The sequence below is a fragment of the Drosophila obscura genome, unplaced genomic scaffold, assembly GCF_018151105.1.
Source record: "Drosophila obscura isolate BZ-5 IFL unplaced genomic scaffold, ASM1815110v1 contig_208, whole genome shotgun sequence".
Lineage (NCBI taxonomy): Eukaryota > Metazoa > Arthropoda > Insecta > Diptera > Drosophilidae > Drosophila > Drosophila obscura.
The window spans coordinates 802,683-822,086 of NW_024542799.1; the positions used below are offsets into that span (position 1 = coordinate 802,683).

The following is a 19,404-nucleotide window of genomic DNA, read 5'->3' on the forward strand; positions in this document are numbered from 1 at the left end:
CAAGTTTGCTGCCGCCTGACTGTCAAACAAAACCGAAAATGAAATCATTGTCAATTCATAAAACTGTGGAAGAATGTTGCAAATTGCATTTACATATGCTGCATCAACACGCACACAGATGCAGCAGGCACAAACACAAACACACGCACACTCACACACGCACATTTTGGGGCCATTACAGCGTCCATTATGCTTCATTGCAAGAGGCACACGCTTGACACACATACTGGGATACATATAAAGGGGGTGGGCACTAAAGGGTTGGGCTGGGCTGGGGAGGGGACAGACCGAATGGGTGGACAGTTGGGCAGCAAGTGGCAGGACACGGACACAGCCCTTTGGGCTAAGCCCCCGGCAGCCATGTCGTTTATTTAAGATGACAGCAGCAGCAGCAGCCGAACAGAACAGAACAGAACAGAACGGAGAAGCATCGGTCCAGAGGCTGCTGCCCAGTTGCGGTCAAGTGTACAGAACATATTGCAGTCACTGTGCGAGTTACAGTACGTTTATGGATTGGATATATGTATGTGTGTATGTATGTGTACACCGGCATACATACATAGCTACATACATATGTACAATACAGGCAGTGGATCAGGCAAATATATGAATATACATTTTATGGGGTCCATTGATTACATCTCGGGCAAATAGATTGCTCTGCCAGCTTACACTTGGATATATGAGTTATGAATATTACCCCGCTTAAAATGTGACCATATTTTCAGCTAGTTCGTGAGTCAGCGACTCGCATAAACCCTGATTGCTGGCTTGGGGCTTTGCTTTGTTGCAAGTGTCGCCTGGTTGCCTGGTCGCCTGGTCGCTGACCTTGTTTGTGTGCCCCGCTTCGAGCTTCCAACGTAATTGACATTTATTAATTGGAAAACAATAATTCGCCTGCCAAAGTGTGAAGGGTTCCACTTGCCCTGCCACTGCCACTGCCACTGCTGCCAGTCCAGATCCTGCTGCTCCTTCCCTGTGTTGGATGCATGCCAAGTGGCATTTCTTGTTGCAGAATGATTTATATCCGAGCAGGGCTGGGCTGCGCGGTAATCAGTTATGCAGGCAGCGATTAAAAGCCGTCATCAGCAGGAAGCGCGGAAATATTCAGCCAGCTGTGGTGCCTCCACACGCCCACACTCCCACACTCGCTGCCCCAGCCGCAGCCGCTCTTCCCACTTAAAAGCTGTCAAATTTTAATGTTTTACATGGCAGGAGGCTCAAAGTGGCACCGGCTCCTCGTCCTCGAACAGAAACATCATCATCAACATGGCCTGGGCATGGCCATGGCACCTGTCGGTACTGACAGCCAGACAGAGGTAGAAGCAGAGGAGCAGTAGCAGTAGCTGTGGCAATGGCAGCCATCTTTCGTATCTGCCCAGGCAGTAAACATTAAAAGCACATAGTTTTAATGAAGCAGGCAGGATGTAGATGATGTAGAGGTGCGGCCGAGTAGGGAGTTGTAGTGTCTGCGTGTCCTTGTACTTGCCGCATGCTTAACGGCCGTCGGGGCATACGAGGCGTATGTGTGTATGTGGAACATGGTCCCGACACGCGATAAATTCATTAAAGAACTGCAAGCGAGCGAGCGAATGAACCCCTAAAATCTGGTCGCTTCCTATTCTCGCGGGCCATGTAAAATAATATAGTGCTACTGCCACAACGACAGACAGACAGAGAAAGAAATATAGAGAGAGGGAGAGACCCTTTTTGGGCAGCGAGGTGCACACACGTTTATAGATTAACACATTTTTTACTGCTGAATGTACTAATAAGGCAAACATTTCCACTTTGAGTTGCCCCCAGGAGATAGTCCCACCAGCAGCAGGCAGCAGGCATCCGGCAGCAGCCAGGACCTGCTATCTCTCGTACCTTAGCACGTGTGTGTACTTTTAAAATTTATAACACACAACACAAAAGGGGGAAGACCTGCACGAAGTCAGGCGAAGAAAAATGTGAACCAAGAGACGGGGAAACAAAAGGATTGCGGGTAAAAATGTACTTCATATACTCGTTTTCGTTTTCGCTCTACAGAATGTCCCGCGGGGCACGGGACCAGCCATCCCGCCATCCAGGCAGCCCGACCGGCAGCCAGTTAAATGGCAAGGCCCTAGGGAAGCGGAGCTGGCTGGTGTGCGCACTGTTGTGATTTCGGAGGGGGGAGGGTGCAGATGCATGGAAGCCCTATTCCAGCGCGTGCCTGGCACTGCTGCACCAACAGCTGCGCCCCGTCATCGATGGCCACCGCCAGCCGGCTCGTATCAGATCCGACAACCAGCCGTGGCTATGTGGCAGCAGTGGCATAGCAAATAAGAATCGACTCCCACTCGAATGCCACGCGATTCGACTTGACTTGTAATTACCACTGCATTGTGGACTTTTATTTTCTTTGTTTGCCATTCACTTTAACTTGTTCCCACACCAATGGCAGTCAGTGCCCCCGTCGTCCCCTTCGCCGTGAGAGTCCAGTGCACCTGACTCCGATTGAAAAACAGTTAAAATATTATCAGACAGGAGCAGCAGCAGTCCTTGCCTGCCGCTGACTTATCGCCCAGGGAGCAAGCAAAAAAAAAGTGGCTTAGCTGTACGTGGATTGTGTGGATTGCAGAGGGACTGCAGCCAGATGGTAGTCGAGAGAACGTGTGCCTTCTGTGTCATGTGGATACATGGAATTAGCCAGCTAGAAAATTAGCAACAGACTTTCCGTTGTGGATACAGCGGGTTCTTCTGCTTCTGCCTACTGCGGTTCCTTCTGTTTTTCTTGGGTAATTGTTAGCACAAAAAGGTATATTTTCAAGGCAGTTTCAAGGCAAGTATTCAATTGCATTTGGCATAGAATTAATCAATTAATGAAGCATCACATGCGTTTTTTTACGCACATTCATACCCCAATAAAGAAGCGTCCATAAATTATTCGAAACTATTCAATTGGCTGGCAACGCGTTGTGCGACTGTGTGCAAATCATTCGCGCTCAAAAGCACCCCCATAAAGCAGTAAAAAAGCGGTATAAAGCGGTTTTAAGCTGCCATTTTCAATGCATTTGATGCGCGCAATAAACCATCAAGAAACATCAGGAAAATGTATATAAAAAATGGCAGGAACTATAAATTGAAAAGTGCAAACAATAAAACATGACGAGCCGCAGGAATGAGTGAAAGTGTTGCACGCAGCAAGAGAGACAGACAGAGAAAGACAGAGACAGAGAGATAGAGAGAGAGAAAGAGAAATGGCTCATCAATGCAATCATGCACGCATAAAAATCGCAATTTAATTCAATCAATTTGGTGTATCTCTGAGGTAAGAGCCATTCAAGGGAATACAAATTGCCAGGGGGACCCCACTCCCCCAACTTAAGCCCAAAAGAAGCTGAGAGTGGAGAGTGGAGATTGTGTGAGTGTTTGAGTGTCTCAATGGAGAAGGTGCGGTGCTGTTCTCGTGTCACACAGTCCAAATTGTCTGATGAATTTTCTTCAATTCAAAACGTGACTGAAGCAATGATTGTGCACGTTCGTTCCATGGCCCTCTTTCTGCTGCCAAACATTCGTCTATAACTAAGTGCCACTATGTAAGTGAATAACTGTCACTGCACAGATCCCACTCCCACCCAAACACCCACACCCAAGCCATGTGGCATGCAACGTGATGGAGATGGAGATAGAGGGACAGAGACATGGCTAAGCATCGCATAGTTGGCACTTTTAAGTCATTTGCTACGTTTTAACTCGATTCGAAATGCGGCCATCAACCAGAGGAGCACTCAATCAAACTTGAAGCTGAAGCCAGAGCTCTGTCTCTCCGTCTGCCATGTCTGTCTGCCCTGTCTCCCTGTCTGCCTTTTGGCAGGCAACACGCGTTCGGCAAACATGTCTGTCCCCAAGCCCTAAGCCCCTTTACCCCAGCTCAGCTCTTTCCGTTCATGCCACACTTACATGCATTTGGAATAGCTAAAAAAAAAAACCGTATGTCTGGGGCAGTTCTTAAAGCCCCCAATTCACCCGCAACCCGCACAGTGCAGCGCACGTTTTGTGTGTGGCTCTGCCATCGAATTCGTGATGGCCAAAAGTGAAGCTTTTGCTGAGCCATTACACGGGCCCAAAGACCAGAAAAAAGCGACAGTTTTTTTTCATAGTTTTTTGGTTGGATGCCCTCCCCATTCGCCGCACCCTTTTGCATGATCTTGGGGGTGTTGCACACTGATGCCGGTACTCATGTTTGTTGGTCGGCCATTTGGCCAGATTATAAATTATTTAAAAATGATTTATTATAAGTGTGTTTACACTTTGCCATGCGGTTGTGCAGCACAACTCGTGCAGCAGCAGCTGCAGCAGCCCTGCAGTACAGTGGAACGAAAGGTGATTAAAAGTGACAGCCAAACGGAGATTAAAGCAGTTTCCACTTTCGGATATAACTTTACCATTTCCACTCTTTGCCTCTCCATGCAAAATGCAATCCAGTGATGTGGAAGAGGGAAATACCGAGAGATTCTTGTAGTTTCCACTGTGCCCTGGCTAAATAATTCAATGGTGAAAACGATAAAAGAAACAACAATCCCGGAACAGAGAAAATCTATTGTGTTTTCATTTGAATTTAATATTTTATTGCTGCTGCTGCTGCAGCAACAGCAGGCAGGCAGTCAGTCAGCAGTGCCACCAATAAAGGCAACAAAAGCAATTGCCATACAGTTTGCCTTTTGTGGTTTTGCAGAGTGTTGTGAAATGCCACTTGCATGGCTTCAATTAAAATTTCTATATTGCGGTTGTTTGGGGCAACATCGGCAGCCACCCTCGCCCTCCCGCTGGTGCTTTCAATTCTGATTCCAAAATGAAACAACAAAAAAAAAACACAGAATCCTCAACCGACATTCATCAAGATGCTGCCCAGCAGCTGATTGATTAAGTTGAATGCATAATACGGAGACCACACAACACCTGGCCCATCCAATCGATGAGGAGGGGGCGCTCCTCCTGGACTTCTCTGTGTTCCCCTGCTACTGCCACAATGATAATAAATTGTGCCTTAAATTGCCGTCTGGTCCATTGCCCCCACTTGCCCAGTCTTGGTCCCGGTCCAAGTCCCACTTCAATTTATGTGAGAACCATAAATTTAAATTGAATGAACGAACCCAAAAATTAACACACGCAATTAAAATTCTACAGCATTGTTCAGGGGGTGAGGGGGACAGACCATCGAGAGGAAATCCATGGTCCAGTGACATTTTGACTGTCAGTCAGGCTTAGGCACAGCTTGGCACAGTCTTGGTCTAGGACCCACAGTCGAAGGCCCAAGGCCGTGGCTGACCCTTTTTCCAAGCCATTGAATTGATTTCATTCACACACAAAAACCCAGAAAGCGATGGAGACAAAAAAGGGACCGCTGCATGTGCTGTGGGCCCCCCATTAGGGCCGAAAATGGCATTACACATTCTGATTGGAAAATCTATGATGATCATTAATAAAATCAAGACGACATTGTGGAGAACAGCCAGCAATAACAGACGGCAACGTGGCCAGCTCTAATCAAGCACTCACCAGGCAAATTGTTGGCCAAGAACACGACCAAGAACCAAGACCAAAACAGACTCCAGGAACCAAGGCAACCATTCAAATATCCCCATGTAAGTGCTGCTCGCCGAGTGTGTCCAGGCTGAGATTGTGTGTGTGTGTAAGTAGGCACAGGGACATACATTTATGCGTCCAACTTTAGTCACGGCAAATATTGTTTTAATATCTACTCAGGTGCCGTCTGAGCATGGAGCATATCCTTAGTCAGGCTCTGGATAATACTCGTACACTCCCTGGATCAGGTCTTTCTGTTGTTGCTCTGCCCAAACTTTGAGCTGCAAACAATGCTTCATTATAAGCTGCAACCCATGCCAGAGGTGATAAGCCATGCCAGAACCAGAACCAGGAACAGAACCAGGACCAGCCCCAGAGCCACATCCCCAGACCCAAACTCAACCCCAAAAAGCCCAACGAAGCAGCCAAACTCCTTGTATAAACTTCACTTTATGCTGTTGGCTTTCAATGCCTCAAAACACAAGCCCGCACACAGACACACACACACCAAGCACAGAGGGTGAAGGCGACAGGAAGAGCCAAAAGAAAGAGAAGGAGACAGATGAATAGGGTGACAGAGAGACAGAGAGAGAGAGAGTCATGCATAGCTCTTTTAACTTACTCACATGCCATTTGCTTGTACTTTGTATGAAATTTTAGGAATATTTCATAACAAGAATTATGCTTTAGTGTGTGTGTGTGTGTGTGTGTGTGTGTGTGTGTTTGCTGGCTGATGTACCCTAAAAGATGGTATGATGGTTTTTAGCAGGTGTTTGAACAGAAGAGAAGTCCCTCAATTTGAACAGCTATGATAACATTTGCACAGACACCAGAGGCAGAAAACATGACAAGATCTCTATTTCATTTAGCTGCCAGTGAGGCTGTTGTGAGCACAATCCCACCAAACTCCCACAAATGCTGTAATTTCAAGGGCCCAGGCCCTAGGGTATCTATAACTTCGGCGCTCTCTTTCATTTTCTCTTGCCGCTGCCTGCTGCCTGCCGCCTGTTCCTGTTGTCGTGTCGTATCGCATGTTTTGTCAGACGAAGTGGCTATGCAAAGACAAGCAAGTCACAACAACAGCAGCAGCGGCAGCAGCAGCAGCAACAACAACGAGAGCAACGCCAACCACAAGAACAACGACAGCAAAAGCGTTGCACAAAAATGTTGTCAATCAAGGTAGGAAGATAACAGGCGACAAAGGCAAGGCACAAGTCTAAGCTCTTAAATTGCCCTCGACAGCGGTGGAAAATGTTTCTTGATTATATACACACACGCATATATGTACTCGTATGTACAGGTATAACACAAAACAAATTAAGCGTAACCCTCGAAATTCCTAATATGAAAACTATTTTCTTATGAGATGAGAAAAGTTTGCAATAATTTCATAGCTCTCTTTTATGGAGGAAAGACTCTCCTTTGGAACTTGCGAATTTTTCGTTGGCACTGGAATTTTGGAATTCAATAAAACAAAAGGATTGTGCAAGCGAATAGTATTTAAATATGCATGGCATGCAAGTGGGAAACCAAAGATCAATGGATTCTTATTTGGCAGGAATTAATACTCCGTTTCTTGGTGCTGCATCGCCTGAAAATGCAGCATAAGTGGGGACGTACATTAAAAACATAATGGGGTTTATTTTTGTTGCCCAGCGTAATTTGCATAATGATAAACACGAGAAATTGGACCACTCGTAAATCACTTATTGCTTATTAATTGGATCGACACACACACGTACTGCATATGTATCTGAAGTACAACACAACACGGAAACCATAACCCGGTGCGTGGCGAGTCGAGGCTTTTTATTATGCTTCACTTTCAGTTGTTTCAGTGCGAGTCTTTCCTTTCTTTCACTTCTTCGAGTGTAATCATGCGAGCAATTAAGCTCCACTCGATTGACGCTAATTAATGAGCAGCATTAAAAATTATTATGTGTGAGGCGAAGAACTGGGTGTGGGGAGAGAGAGGTAGGTGTGGCGCAAATATGACGGTTTTATCAAAGAGTGGCTGCGATTGGCACGCCCCACCTCCAGCTTCCAGCTCCACCTCCACACTCAATTTCAATTTTCGTGCCCTGTAATTTGCGTGGATAATTTGTATGCATGGCATGCGTATAGAAGATGCCTCTGCTTTTATCCTCCTGGCGGCTGCTGCTACTCCTGCTACTCCTGTTCGGGGTGCGAGATGAAATAAATTTTGCAGCATCATTTAAGCTTAATTAAGACGCCCCGGCCGCAGGCGATGACGGCCAGGAGCATGGGGCATAGCGGAGGCAGCCACAAACAAGGCAGCACAGCCACCGCCCCCGCCACCCAAATTGCACCCATGCTCTCGACATAAATAAAAGAGTGACTGAGTGGCTGAGTGGTTGAGCGGTTGAGCGGCGGTCGAGTGGCAGCCAGCCATGGCACATGCATATTCGAGCAGGAGCATCATCATCTCAATGCTCATTTGATTTCCAGCCAACTCACGATTGCACGCATTAAATCGCTTAGACAATGTCAAAAGGCATCATTATTCACGGAGCCAGTGGCTGGCAGGCCACGTCCAAAAACCCAAAACCTAGCAACCAATTGGCCCTCGTCATCTCAAATGAGTTGCGGGATAAAGTAGTTAAAGAAGACCTAGAAAGACGTAAAATTGAGGATATCAACATGGAAGGAGACACTAAAAGAAAAGGAGGGTAACTCAATTCCATGCCAATGTTGATTTTTATACCCTGCACTGGAGGAGTATGGAAGGTGCTTGGCATTGCGGTAAAAAGAAAAATCAGAAAAACCAAACCATAAAATACTGGGCTAAGTTCTAGCTCTGAAAAGAGCATACAAAAGTATATGCAAAAAATACTGATAGTTTTGAGAGGGCATATTTTGTATAAATAAAGACCAAATCCAAAATGACTATCAAATGGAGCAAATTAAAGAAGTACTGGGTATCTAATAGTCGAGCCACTCCACTAAATCATTCGCTTTTGTTAATTACCGAGCAGGAAAGCAGACAACGAAATGTAACGATATTTACTATGAAATTCAATGCCATTAAACACAATTAAGTGCGTCGGGCGCCCCGCTCTAACCCCATTTCGACCCCACTAGAACCCCTTCCCCTCATTCGAACCCCCCGCTCAAGGGAAACCAAAATAAGCAGGCAATTATTGTAGGCAGAAGGAGGCTGGGTGAGGCTGAGGCAAAATTCATTGAGCTGCCGGTTCAAAGTGTTGCACATTACGCATCATTTCAGTCAGGCCGTATCATGGTGCAGGGGGCATGTGGCATGTGGCACGAGGCCTGGGGCACCGGCACCACACCCTTTTATAGACAGAGAGAAAAATAAACCAAAAAAGGGGAAGGACGAAAAAAAAATGAATGCCAAAACAAAAGCGTGAAAATTGCAAAAGTTTTCTTAATTGCTCCACGCGGCTCGTCAACGTTGTCGAAAATTAAGGGCAAATATGCAAAGTCATTGTGTGGCAGAATGTGGAAGGAGGGGTGTGGGCAGGAGGAGGAGAAGCAGCAGCAGTGACAGCAGGAGATGGAGTTGATGTGGTGGGTCTGTGTCGTTTTGGGCCTAGCCCACGCAATGATTAAGCCAGACCCACATGGAGGCACAGGGCGTAAGGGCGTCACACATGCTGCAGCGTTCCCATGAGCCCCCAAATGAGGCTCATTCAGTGTGGGCGGCAATCGAATTGGATGTTTCTCCAAAGGCAGTTCTTAAAGGCTGATTTTCCATAGAAAAGATTGCCTTGATGGAGCTTTAAAGGTAGTAACGTACCTTAAATGTGATTTTAATTGGAAAACATTTTTGGTACATTGGAAATATTTAGAAGGAAATTCCTTTGAGGCAAGAAAAGTCAACCAGAGTAGAGAGTAGGTAATGCCAAAGTATAGAGGAAAGGGCAATGAGTTGAATAAAATTAAACTAAGACGTGTCTCTTCTCAATGATAATTCCCCTGCATCTGCATATTCTGCATTAAACGCCACAAATTGCATCCCTTATGGAAATGTAGCTCTTTGTCCCGGAACAAAAGCGACATTAACTCGATCAGGGTTCAGTTAACATGCCAGTAACCAGTGGGTGGGTGGTGGGGTGAGGGGGGTAGCACCACCCATACGAATGCAGTCAGACAGTCGTGTGTGTGGTGGGGCAGCAGATGCCAATAGCAGTGCAGCAGTTTAATTTAAATGCCACATTCGCTCAAATTTCCCAGCACCCGAGGCGACATTAAGCATATTGAGCTTAAGACTCTTCCTCCTCCATCCTTCTGCTCCTCCTCCCCCTCTCTTTCCATTGCCACGCATTCTCTTGTGCATGCAAATGCGAGGCGTCATGGAAGGGAGGCACGAAGGGAGTGCCTGGGCGGCACGGACCTTTTGTTTTATGAAGCTGAAGTTGTGGGCGTGCCCTGCCCTGGGGGGTGAATGGGCGTGTGCATGTAGAAAAACCGTTTTCGAATGAATGCAAGTTTTAATCCTTGAAATATGATTTGAGTGCAAATATTTTGTATAGCCATGAGCTCGACAGTGAAAAGGGTCTGTGGGTCTGTGGCTAGAAATGGAGACTTGCGGTTTCCGTGTGCGTCTGTGAGCTGTGACACAATTCCGCCTGCCATGCGTACGTCTCTGTGTAGGATGTAGGGTGTAGTGTGTGTGTGTGTATGCACTTGTACTTGCCAACCGCAAACACTTCACTCGCTCGAAGGTTGAACGGGCCAGGAGTCGGCAGACCGACAGCCATGGCGAGGCAGAGGCAGACCCCAGCTGCAGCCTCCACGCACAGTGCTGCGAGAGCTATGAATATCATAATAAAATCAGAGAAAATAGGAAATAAAAGCTAGCAGCAGCAACAGCAGTCATCTGGATATATTCTGGAAGAGTTTCAGGTTAAAAACCTCTTCTCTGAGTGCTGGAATTTAGGCAACATTTTTGGCCAGAGCATAGCAGAGCCTCGTTCCACTGTGTTTCCGCAGTGTTTTAAAAACGCATTTGCTTGGACCTTGGCTGGCCATCATTTCATTCCAATTGAGAGTAAAGGCTGCTGACAGCACCTAATGCCATTGCCAGGGGCCACTGGCGCCTTTCACCTTTCAACCGCAGGACGCTTTTAATGAGCAAAGTTTTGTGCGTGGATGCCTAGATATGTAGATGGATGGTTAGTTGGTTGGATGGCTGGACCATGGACCATGGACCATCGACCCAAAGCTATGACGAGTGTCCTGCCACCATGAGTGTTACTCATTCTGAATGAATGCAAATGTCATTTTGTGTGTGGGCAACCATTTCCAGGCATTTGCTGTGGTGTGTGTGTGTGTGTGTGTTGCATGCAACAAAAATTTCTTTCAAACAACTGCACTTTTGGGGTCTCTCTTAAATATTTTTTGTGGTTCACCGCACAAAGATAGAAGCTCTCTCTCGCTCCCATACCCATCGCTATGCATATTCATGGGGCTTAGAAGCATTTGTGTCTATTTGCAGCTTTTGACTTTTTCACACTGAAATTCATTTCATTTTCCTCTCTCTCTCCCTCGTTGCAGATATGACAAATGGCGGCGTGCAGGGCCCCAACGAGGGTTACAACTCGCTGGAAGAGATGATGATGACAACGACAGACAGGGCACAGGCAGCCATGCTACTGCCCACTGCGCCCACTGTCGCCTACACGCATCCCAAATGGATGGAGCCATATTTCGATCCCTCGACGCCGCGCAATGTCACCGCCCTCATGGGCAAGAACGCCTATCTCAGCTGCCGTGTGCGCAATTTGGCCAACAAAACGGTGAGTTTTTTGGCTTAAAGATTCGCCCCACTCTACCCCACTGGGTGGGTGTGTGTGGGTGTCTTTAGGGAGGGGTTACGTGGGGTTTACCCGGGGTTAACAGCGTACTCGTGTCGAAAAGTTTGCTGTCGTGCGTGACGACAACGAGAAGTATATATAGTATGTATGTATATATGTATGTAGTAGTCGCTCTTTGGCATTAAAGTTTTGTGCTGTGCCCAACTTTCGTTTATTCTCCATGCGCGGAATAATTTTTTGCCTGGTTCCCTGGTTCCCTGGTTGCGCCTCCGTCTTTTGATTTCTTGGCTGATTTCCTAACCTGGTCGCAGACGCGTAGACCAAAAATGTAATTCCCCTAGCATGACGGCGAAATTTTTAATTAGTTCTACAACCTACTCCTCTCCTCTCCACTCCTCTGCTGCCTGCCGCCCCGCACTTTGTGTCTGTTTTCGTTTTGAGGCGAGGGCAAGCCGAGAGGCGACTTTCGACTTGGCATTAAGTTGTTTTTGTCTTTGGGAGGGAATTTAGTAATTTCTTTTTGTATTTTCTATTTTTTTTTTGCCGGTTTTTGTTAATTTTTGGCTGTTGTTGTTTTGCTATTGTTTCCTTTGTTTATCTGTTTTAATTGTGCCCCTGCCTCTGTCGCTGCCTCTTCCCCAGCCCCTTCCCCAGCCCTGTCCTGTGCCGCTGTCTCTGTGGAAGACTCCTCTCTGTATGGCACAAAAAAAAAAAACAAAAGGGCAGCCGGAGGCAACCTGCTGCTCCTTCAGCTTAATCTTCAGTTCCCGCTGTCACAAACAGAAACAGAGACAGAAACAGAGCCGTAGGAATCACAAATATTTGCATATGTTTTCGGGGTTCCCGGGGAAACATTTTCAATTTTCTCTGTATATATTTTGTAGAATTTAATTTGGGCGAATGTATCCCGGATCCCAGTGTGAGGCCAATTTGTGTCACTTCTAGTAGGATGCCTGGAACTCATCCGCACTCGTCCTGCTAAATGTGTTTAATGAAATGTATAATTGCGATAACAGTGTCTGTGCCGGGGGGCGGAGGGGCTTAACTTTTTGAATATGCCCAACAAATAGGTTTATGAATAATTAGACAGCCCGAAACGATTAATAAGGGGCATGATAGCAGCATGGCTGGCCCCCAGGAGGGATCGGCACCGGCACCAGGACCTGGACCTCACTCAATCCTATTTGCATATAGATTCTCTCTAGTTTTCGCTGGAAAAAAAAACAAACAAGTAATAGTCGGAGGATGCGTCGGCGTCGGCGTTGGCGCTGCTCAAATGCTCAAATGCCAAAAACCAACAAACTTTCAACACGCTCGCGAGTACTTGACACAAATGCACCAACAGTGGTGGCACTGGCAGCAGTTCTGGCAGGACAGGAAGTGGATCCTGCCGGAGATGGGGCTGCAAATGTAGAGAATGGAAGCTGTGGGGTGGGGTTGGTGTGGGTGTAGAAGCCGCTGCAGGATGCCGTTTGCAGGCGCAACTTTTAATTTCTTGCCAAACAAAAGAGGGACGAGTGGCAGCAGTCGTTGCAGCCCCTGCTAGTGGCACACAAACACACGCACACCCAAGCCCACATCCACATAGTGGCTAACACATACATCAACTGTTCAACCTCAAGTGGGCGGGCCTTTTTGAGCCCTCGTCCATGCCCCTGCTTCTGCCCCTGCCGCTTCCACTTCCCTACTGCCTTCTGTTGCCGCCCTGCAGCACTTTCAATTGCATTTGAGCGCGAAATTATTTAAACAATTTCATGAAATTGCACTCGCCGCACGCGTCAACAGCACTTGGCTCACAGTCCGAGTTGCACGGTCCCAAAAGTTGGGTGCCACCTCCTACCTTCTACCCATCTGCCCACGCCCTCTGTGTGGCTGCTGTACCCCCAGCACTGGGCATGGACTTGCAACTTGAAACGGAATGTCGAGCTGTTGTTGCTGTTGTTGCTGCTGCTGCTGCCTGTTGTGGATGTCGTAGTTGCTGTTCATATGGCCGGGCATGGCTCCAGAGGAGTGTTGCTGCTAATATGCAATGGGAGGCTTTGGCAGTGCATGCGCTGATGGCACTGTGGCAGTGTGGCAGTGCCCAGGGGTGGCTCCATTACATCGCCACATGCAGCACAGCGTGCACTTGTTAATTACGCTTTAATTTGTTGCGTAAAATGTTTGTTTAATGGCAGGGCTGTCGTTGTCGCCACGAGAGCGACTGTGTGTTGTCAAAAGTGCGAGCGACATGTTTTTCTCACTTTTATGCACTCACTCCCCCCGCTGCACGGCAGGACTGCAGGACACAGTCAGCACAGTACTCCTCAGCATATATCTGGTACTTATTGCACTCCCCTCCTGCTCCACCACGTACTCATTGCACCCCATATGCAGTTCACAATACTTGCCCCGAGACCCTCATACCTTTTCTAGTTCCATCCTCATTGTTGGGTGGCGGCCCTTGAAAGTATGCAACAGAATTTCGTATAATTAAACGCACGCACGCATCATGTTGGTGCTCTTCTCTCTCTATGTATGTATGGGTGTGTGTGTGGGTGTGTGTGTTTGTGGCTGTCAAGTGCGATAATTTTGCATTTACATTTGACTTAATAAGTTTACATAAGCCAACGTTAGGTGGGCGTGGCTGGCTGGCAGCCAGCTTACAAAGTTGTCTCTCTGTGCACCGCAAACTACTTAAAAAGTTTGCGATAATTAAGCAAAGCCAAAATATCTCGAGCACTATCCACAGAAGGAGCAGCAGCAGCAGAAGCAGCAGATTCCCTTTAGCCAGTATATCCAGAGATTTGGCAAGTCAAACCAAAGGACTTCCAACAGAATCAAAGTCAGGCGGAACGTGTCACGTTGCGCATACGTCACGTAGTCCCAACCCTCCCCACACTCCCATCACAGATGCAAAACGTTTTTTATTATTTACCCCTTTTTCTGTACGGTGCATCGCAATTTAATCTCTGTAAACCTTGACATTTTATTCGATTTTGATGACACTGCGTCGGCAATTTGTTTTTGTTTTTTTTTTGTTTCAATTGCTGCATTTTTAATGACGCCTTTTATTGGGATTGTCTGGGGATACATCAGGGGTACATCGGCTATAACGAACTCAGCAGGACATACCATAGCTTCCTTGCTGCCCCGCAAGGGTGTCCCGTATGCGTGTCTCATTTAATATTTGGATTATAGCCACACCTGTGATTCAACTGTTTGATGATTCTCGTCGTTCTGTTCTGCTCTCTTCGCATTTTGCAGGTATCGTGGATACGGCACCGCGATATACACATACTGACTGTCGGCTCGTACACCTACACCTCCGATCAGCGGTTTCAGGCCACCCATCACCAGGACACCGACGACTGGACGCTGCAGATAAAGTGGGCCCAGAAGCGTGATGCGGGCATGTACGAGTGCCAGATATCGACGCAGCCGGTTCGCAGCTATTTCGTCCGTCTGAATGTTGTCGGTAAGTAGAGCGGCACGGCACGGCACGGCGCGTCGCGGCGTGGCGTGGCTTGTCTTCGGGGACACGTCTCCAATGGTGTGCTCTGGGTGTCAGCTTCGGTTTCGACTTTAGCCTCATCCTCGGCCTCAGAGCTTCTTCATAAAAAATCAACCATTTGTCGTCGCAAATAACAAAGGACACTCGTTGAACAAAAAAAAAAAAAACAAAAAAACAGACAAGAAAAAAGAAGAGATGGCCATAAGGACAGGCAGTGAAAAACGAAGTTGTTGAACAAATAAATTACACACAGAAAACGAGTGAGCAGCACGCACGGAACACCGAACAGAACACCGAGCAGGGGGGCTACGGGGGGCCAAGGCAATGTCGATGGAGCGTCGAGGGCTTGGTTTTTATACGACAATAATTCCATTTTATCTCGTAGTTTATTATTCCACAGTGCCAGCCCAGTCGACCTCCTACAGCTCCTACAGCTCGTGCTCATGCTCCTGCTCTTACTCCTGTTTGTTCCCCGTTGCTGCTCCTCATTTTAACAGCGTTTTTCATGCACTTCTTTTCTTTTTCCTTTTTCCTTCTTTTATTTTTTGTCTTTTTCCCACCTCTTGCTCTCTATCTTTTTCGGTGTCTCCATTTCGCGTCGACAGTGCCAACGGCTACCATTCTGGGAGGACCTGACCTTCACGTTGATAAAGGCAGCACCATAAATCTCACTTGCACTGTAAAGTTCAGCCCCGAACCACCGGCCTACATCTTCTGGTATCATCACGAGGAGGTAATTAAAGTTTATTGTTACATACCATTCCCCTACCTTTCAGCACTCCATGAATAGTGAGAAGATCCATCCTCTCTGCCCCCTGGCAAATGCTTATGCACGCCCCAGGGGGTGGATAACAATAATTGTCGGACGCGACAACAATTAATCAGTTATCAAAAAAAACTCTATCCACATTTTACACAGTGAATCTTTGCCTTCATTTACTCTGCGATGATGCAATCGCTGGTCCAATCAGTGATGGAAATTTACAATCCAATAAGCAAACGAATGCCAATAATCGAAAACTTCAATCTCTGTGTTCCCTCTGCATTGCTCATACGCCATGCTGGCTGGTGACAGCCGAATTTCTGCACCCCGCTTCGCCTTCGGACGCCACTTGTGTGCGGACCCTCATCAGAGCCGTCCTCTCTGTGGCTTACGGCAAAAGCCGTCAACATTATTTAAACGTCAGCTGTTGTTATTTTAATGAGTGAATCAACGCGTATCGCCCGCCCGCTTATTCGCCGTTCTGCCTGCGCTCTCTCGTCCTTCACACATGCAAATGCAAATGTAAATGCGATGGGGATAAGGAACTGGGTCAATGGCGTTTTGGCGGACAGGTTATGTTTAAATTACCGCCGTGGGTGACAACGAAAAGAAGAGGTTGAGCGAAGAAAGAGAGAGTGAGAGAGAGAGAGAAAAGCTGCAAGAACTTAAGTGGAGGATTTTGGGATCAGTCCATCAGGTGGCCGCATTATCGCTCTTTGCGCTTAGGATTTTTATTGTCATTGTCCTTCGCGATTGCCATCCGGCGGATTCCATCTGCATTTGCAACTGGCAATTAGCTCTGTTGTTCCAAGCTCAGTTAAGCAGGAGAGGAGCATCCACTGCTGGCTAATTGCAGTCCGCTCCACTCCGCGTCCGTAACAGTTGCCCGACACGCTAATTGCAATGCAAAAGCCAAACAAAATATCAACAAAAAAGCAGAGCAGCAGAGGTGCAAAAAAAAAGATGGAATACTCGTATATAAACTTGGTTTCAACATGCTAAATGCGAAGCACACAAATCCCGCTGCTCCTGCTGCGGATCCTCGAGGACTGCTCACTTCTTCTTGCCTGCCACTTGACGCATTTTAATGTATTCCTGGAATTTTCTAATTAAAATCCCAGCAGCTCTGCCGCCGCAATTGTGTGCACTTGGCCACCTGTCCATGTCCATGTCCCTGTTCCCTTTTTCTGTCCCTGCCTGTGTGTGTGTGTGTGTGTGGCCGCAGGAACCTTCACGGGTCCTTGCTGCAGGCTTTGTAATGTCCCGTTCTACCGTGCCGTTTCGTGCAGTGCCGTACCGTGCTCTGCTCTGCTTTACTTTGCACACGGATTATTTACGATCCATGCAAATTTGCTGTTAATTAGTTTAATGGATGGATAAACTCAGTTGATGCACTGCACTCCACTCCACACCACTCCACGCCATGCTGCATGCTCTGTGCTCCGTGCTCCTCGCTCCGCATACTTTTCAGGGACCCACACTCCTCTTCTGGCTGGCCGCAGAGTTTTCCTTGCCGCTGAAATGTTGGCAACACTTTTTGCTCGCACTTCCGCTCGCTAATTGTAATTAACGTGTTACATATTTTCGCCATCGGCATTGCCTAGGTCCTGCCTTCCGCTTCCTGCCACGAAGGCATCGCTTCGACAGGTAATTCCTACCGTGGCATACGTGGCATAAGTGGCATGTCATAGCGTGGAGAATGAGTGTTCTGTAGGATGGACAATCTCTAATCTCTTGAAATGTTTGGCATCGTTTCCCTAGCAGCTGGCAAGCGGCAGGACTTGTGGCATCCACTCGAGGGGCTAAGCTCAGACAACCAAAGCTCCTCGTGCTCAGTGCCCAGTGCTCAGCCCAGCTCAGCTTCAGTTTCAATATTCTCTCGTTCGAGTGGAATTTCAATCTTTTCACTCACCAACGCCTCTCGCATTTCAATGTCAGTCGCCGCCTTCAAGTGACTTTTATGTACTTTTTAGATGGGCAAGAGCGCGCGCCCGTTCAGGCCTTTTACGGCTGTTTTTGTTGTTGTTTGCTTTTACGCTTTTATGCTCGAAATATGTGGTCGATTACTGCGTTGAAAATGCCACATAAATCGGATATATGTATGCGCATTTTCAATGAGCTACAAACCTTTTACACAAATATTTTATTCACTTTTTGCCATTGTTGTGGCACATTCACACATTTCCTTTGTATATTTTGTGTGTCTGTTACTGTGGCAGTCTGGCAATTCCAATCGCCAATCCCCAATCCCAGTACCATAGACAGTCCCATTCCACAGCTGTGGAGAGCCAGCTGCAGTTGTCATGAAAATTGCAAACGGCACGGCATGAATTTTAAAAGCCATCACTGTGGCAAAATGTTTTTTCAATTTATCAAATGACAAACTGCAGATTCGCATTAATTCCGATTCGTTGATTGTCTGCCCTCATGCTCGCTGTTAGCCCATCCCCGCAGCCACCACCGCCCCTCAGTCATTAACTAATTTGTGCCGAATGGAGAAATATTATAATGCAAATATGAAATTTATGCTGGAGTCAGCAGCAATGGCAACGGGGCGGCGGCGTGTACAATATATATCGTGGATATCGTGTGTCTGCTGATAGGCAAAACTTTTCACTTGCCAAAAGTTTCTGCGACAAAAGTTTGTGTCATTTTCATTGTTTTCCTGACTTGCTACCCATTGTGCGGGTGACGGGTACATTGGCCTCTGCGAGCAATAAGACAGGGCCTGGATGCGAATGTGAATAAGTTTGGTTGATGGCTCTGCAATTTCAGGTGAATAGTGAATGAGTTGCCACAGCTATTAGGCATTCGACTATGCATACAATAAATAAATATTATTATTATTCCCATATAAATATTCTACCGCTGATCGGTATCAATTGGTGCAGCTTACCCCACTTTCGCTGCCATATAGTTGTTGATGTCTATATCTATTTGGCCATCGTCATCATTATCAGTGACGCTAACTTCACTGTCATGCCTCAGGCAATCGCAAATGTTGTCGATTAGTTGAGATTAGACGGCGAATTATGCGCGCCCCTCCAATGCAGACAATTTGCCCAAGGGTCAGGCACAGGCACAGGAACGCGAGCACGAGCAGAGCCTGAACCATAGCCCCGGGGCCAAGGGTTGGTTGTCAGGCATCTCATTTCCGTAGTAGTTTAGTTCTTCCTCTTGTTCTTGTTGATTTTCTTCGTTACTGCCAATGTCTTTGCCCTGTCAGCGGCATTATGTGTTAATATCAATTCTTCGCCTGCTCCTTGCTATGCTGAACTGTGGCCTGTGCACAGCTCTGCCTTGTGTTCCCTGCTCTGTCTTTGGCTCTTCTGTATTGGCAAATTATTCCAGTATTTGTTTTTGCCGGAACTTAATATGCATTCAGCTGCTGTTAGTGGCAGTCCTCGGCAACGACAGGCCCGGCCCTACCGTTCAGCACAAATCGATAATCGAACGAGGGAAAGTAATAATCATAATGGGACGCAAGGAGCAGCCCCACTTGATTTGCATGAATTTTGCCGCTCGTCAGGATCTTTGATGTCGGGCCCCAACCCAGAGATGAGCTTTAATCAGGAGAGCAGTCATCAAACTCCAATTAAAATCACAATTTGCAACAGCCCCATTTGTGGCCATCACTCAATGGCAGCTGTTGTCGTGTCCCATGTACTTACTATTAGGAATTTCTTACACCAGCAATTATTTTGCCATTTAAATTAATATTTTACACATTGATGCTAGGAATGAGGAGCCACAACCAAAGAGATATTAAATGACATTTTGGTTTTCCATGA

General features: G+C 47.0%; 1 protein-coding gene across 2 annotated transcripts in view; it reads left to right on the plus strand.

Annotated features, from left to right (window-relative positions):
* Positions 1-19,404, plus strand: part of LOC111070909 (junctional adhesion molecule A) — a 107,407-nt gene that overhangs the window by 52,440 nt on the left and 35,563 nt on the right. For both annotated transcript variants that reach the window (XM_022361951.2, XM_022361952.2), the window contains exons 3-5: positions 11,098-11,339; positions 14,604-14,814; positions 15,456-15,583. In XM_022361951.2, the coding sequence (XP_022217643.1) occupies positions 11,098-11,339; positions 14,604-14,814; positions 15,456-15,583 (581 nt within the window). The remainder of the gene's footprint in view (positions 1-11,097; positions 11,340-14,603; positions 14,815-15,455; positions 15,584-19,404) is intronic.